Source organism: Mus caroli, chromosome 2 (assembly GCF_900094665.2).
Source record: "Mus caroli chromosome 2, CAROLI_EIJ_v1.1, whole genome shotgun sequence".
NCBI classification, from domain to species: domain Eukaryota; kingdom Metazoa; phylum Chordata; class Mammalia; order Rodentia; family Muridae; genus Mus; species Mus caroli.
The window spans coordinates 13,924,002-13,928,255 of NC_034571.1; the positions used below are offsets into that span (position 1 = coordinate 13,924,002).

The window sequence follows — 4,254 nt, forward strand, 5'->3', positions numbered from 1 at the left end:
AATGGGTGGGTAGGGAAGTGGGGGGCGCTATGGGGGACTTTTGGGATAGTATTGGAAATGTAATTGAGGAAAATATGTAATAAAAATATTAAAAAAAATAATAAAAATAAAAATAAAAATAAAAAAAAAATAAAATCATTAATAAAGAGTGTCTTACATAAAAAAAAAAAAAAGATAACAGGTTAACTTTCACTATATATAGAATAAGCTCATTCACTTTATTTATCTTTATTATTACCATGGTGTGTGTGTGTGTGTGTGTGTGTGCACCTGTGCACTTAAGCCATAGTGCATTTAGAGATCAGACACAAGCTCTGTTTTTTCTAATACATGGGTTCCAGAGATCTAACTCAAGTCGATAAATTTGACATGTGCCTTTACCCATAGTGAAATCTCCCTAGCCCCCAGCTTCTATTCTGTGTTGAGTCACTTATGTCCAAACAGAAAAGTGACATTCTCCATTGCAAAAGAGCAGTGCTGCTAAATTCTACGAGAAAATTCTATATCACAGTTCTCTGGGCTGAAGTTTCCTGGGAGATAATATTTTATGTCCTGAAACTGAAGCAGAAAGTGTACATCCTAGCTCTCCCTTTCCCTGTGGCTTCCAAGACCTGCGTTACATTTCATACTGTAAGGACAGCAAATGTATTATTCTATGAGCCTTGACTTGGGAAGAATATAAACTACCTCAAGGTGGAATGCAAATATCATTTTCACTTTAAATCTGAGTAAATAGTCTTAAACAGTTTCTAAATCCTATTATATGTACAAACTTTGCAAGTAAAGGTTGAGCCAAGTCGGCAGAGGAATGTATGTAAACACATCCTTCTCCCATAAGTACACAGTATTGGATGGAGGAGGAAAAGGCTTTATGCTCTAGTTCCTCGATCCCTCAATCACAGACCTTTTGAAGGAAAAGAGAGGTAAGATGATAAACCTGAGTCTTAGGATAAGGGACATCAGTATTTGAGTCCCAGTGAGCAACTGAGATAGATATACAGGGATCTGTGGATCCATGAAACACCAGCCACAACCTAAGCTCACCAGCCCACTGTATAATTTTCAGTTTCCCATTCCAGTTCAATGTTGCTTCAGTGTCAAACAGTGGGAACTCCAAGATCTGAGTTCTTCTTTCCTGAAGAACACCTGAATTCAGATAACAACTTGCATCACCCCATCCTTTTAATTTTCGTGTAAAACTTCCATTAATCATCAGTGGTCTTTCAAGGGAGGCAGTGGGAGAATTAGAAAAGGGAGAATTAAGAGTTTGACTCCTTTGGTGTGATTTCATCTGTCTATAAAATGGGACATGATACCACATTTCCAAGAACTGGAAATGACCAGTCTTGGCACAGTGCCTGGTATGTGGCTGAGCTGGATAAGTGGTAGTTATGAACATTATAGGCCCCTCTATAAGCAAACAATACTTGCAAACCTTGCCCTTAAAATAATAGCCCTGCTGACAATTTCAGATACTTAGCTTCTTCACCTCCCACAAGCACTAAGGCATCCATGAGAATGCTTTGGTGTTGGTGTGTGGGGGCCATAATGTCAAGCCTCACTCTGATCTTAACTTAAAACTGACCTGATGCAAATTAATGTCATATAACTGTGTACACCCTGCACAGAAACTGCTATAGTGTTTTAGCCTGAAGGGTCCCCCACAGACTCTGCTTTAAATGCTTGGTGACCAGTCTGGGCATGACCTGGAAAACTATGAAGCTTTGAGGGGATGGGGCCTGACCAACAGAGGTAGTTGGGTTGGGGGAGGATTTTAAATGTTCTAACTGTCCCTGGATCCAGTCTAGATCTCTCTGAATTCTAGTCTGAGACCATGTTGACAACTATGCCTTACACTGATGCCACCATGGATACAGCCACTCCAGAATCATGACTTCCCTTCCAACGCAACTGCAGCTTCTCTAAAGCCATGAGCCAAATAACACTTTACTCCCTAAAATGATGAGTGGACACCTAAAACATAAATACTCCATAAAACTAGGCCCTGCGTGCAGTCAGCACAACAAACCATTTACTTTGAAATAAAAGTTTTTGATTTTATGTAGACCTCACCGAGAGGGCCATGTGGTACGGCGGATTCTGTGGGAGAGGACACAAAAGCATCAGGAGTGTTTCTGAGAAGGGATGGGGGACAAGTTCTAGGATAGGATGAATCAGTACTGACACTAATGTATCCAGAACCTACCAACAGTTCATAGATTTTTAGGCACCCAGATAATTCACAATTCTGCGATAGTTTCAGGAGAGATTATACTCCTAGGCCATGAGGATGCAGGTAATTGGTTAAAATGCATAGAAAGCCAATGAAGGAATGTGTTGTCTTTAATCTGCTTCTTTCCCCAGCTCCCACTTCTACGACATTAGGAGCCTGCTTTGGTAGCTCATATCTATTGGGTCTTACATGTAATAATTTGAACCAGATAAGCATTCCAAAAGAAAATTCAGTAGGGAACCCCCAAAACAAGAGTTTGTAATTCCTCTGGGGCCACTGATGGCACCTGGACTTTCATCCAGTGGCCCTGCCATTCTGGAGTAGAGACCATGAACTTCCCATAATGTCAAGGAAGTTCAGTAAATGCTGATAACCAAACTGGTCACAGTATCCACATTTGTCCTAATTCAAAGCAAATTTTACAATGCCTGAAATGTCTCACAATGTAAAGGTATTCAACAAAGCTTTACTGACAGTCATCATAATAATTTAAATAAAAATGTTAAATCCTTGTGAATAAACTGCTATAATATTTTAATCTCAACCCAATAATCCCAAATCTGTTTTTCCCCCCAGAAAATTGTGAAGAGAAAATTGCTTACATTACTCTGGTGTCTGTTGACCTCCATGGCACGTCTGACCTCCGGTGGTTCCTTCATGTGGGTGTAATCGGAGACGCCTTTCTCAGCCTCATGCTTCTGCTTGTAGGCAACCTTTAAACGCACATAGGGATTAGATCCACTTAGAGCTCTGTCAACTCTTTGCTTTAAATTCCTCAGTTTTTCTGGCTGACAGTCAAATTTGCCTGCGAGTCTGTAACAAGATAACACCCATAACCCTCCCTTCTTGGTGTTGCAGTTTAGGTTCATTACTCAAAACTTGCAGTTTATCTCTAAGAAAAAGAGCCCTCGAACAAAAGATTAAAAACCTCAATTTTATTCATCCGTCTTCAATCTTGGCTGTGGTTTGGGACAAACCTCAGCAACTGAGAGCTTGCAGGTTTACAAATAGCCAAGGTTTAAATTTTGAGGGTGACACTGACCAAGTGAAGGGGAATTAAAAATGTGTCAAGGTGAATTATTATTTTTAAAGGTATATTTTTAATTACTTTTAACAATGTGTACATCTGTGTGTCTCTGTGGATGCAGACACCCTAGGAAGCATTGGAACTAGAACTCTAGGTAGTTGTGAACATTGGGACAAGAACTGTAGTCCTCTAAAAAATATCCATGTGCCCTCTTACCCTCTGAGCCATCTTTCCTGTGCCATGGCTTATTTACTTTTAAATGAAAGGTTCTGATTTCATACAGGCACAAATGATTGACTGGTGTGATATGGCAGATGATGTATCTTCATTAAATTCCCCAGTTAGGGAGAATATTTAACATACAGCCATAATTCTCAGCTAGGTTGAGCCTAGTCCTCCAGTAGGGATGATGTCATCCCAGTACTGTCCATTGCCACCATTCTTGGCTTGCTCTGTATGAGCTGGAAAGGGATTGCTATAAAGGTGCCTCAGGGGGTGACACAGCCAAACCTGCCAATAAAACTGGAATTAAAGAAAGTCAAACAGGAAGTCTTCCCTTGCTCTCAGCTTCTACGGTCATCTTAGTTATTTCCTTCACTGTTCTGACTCATACTGAAACATACAACTGTTCAGCTCCCCAACTGAGTCCCACAATATCATCTGGGAAAAACCATCAGCATCCATGACTGCCTGACCAACAAGTTAACAAATGAATAAATGAATATAGGAGTGAATCGCAATAGTAATAATGGGAAGGAAGAAAAGAAAAGGCAATTTGAATATTCACTAAGTGGAATTATGACAAGCTTGCTAATGGAACTTAATTAATTGCTTGATGTAAGGAAATAAAAGCCAATAAAAATAAATACTAGGACAGTACTCAGGAAGAAAAAAATAGAGTCTTCTTTCAGTGAAAAGAATATAGTTAAACTTAAGGAAGAATTTGTCGACAACCCTCTTCCGGTCAGAAAAGCACCTGGGCAGCTGGGGCGCA

General features: G+C 39.9%; 1 protein-coding gene across 2 annotated transcripts in view; it reads right to left on the reverse strand.

Annotated features, from left to right (window-relative positions):
• Nebl (nebulette) overlaps positions 1-4,254 on the reverse strand; it is a 365,879-nt gene that overhangs the window by 93,847 nt on the left and 267,778 nt on the right. The window contains exon 11 of one of the 2 annotated variants that reach the window (XM_029474616.1): positions 2,836-2,946. The exons of the other annotated variant lie outside the window; for it this stretch is intronic. Within the exon in view, the coding sequence (XP_029330476.1) occupies positions 2,836-2,946 (111 nt within the window). The remainder of the gene's footprint in view (positions 1-2,835; positions 2,947-4,254) is intronic. 2 annotated transcript variants of the gene reach the window in all.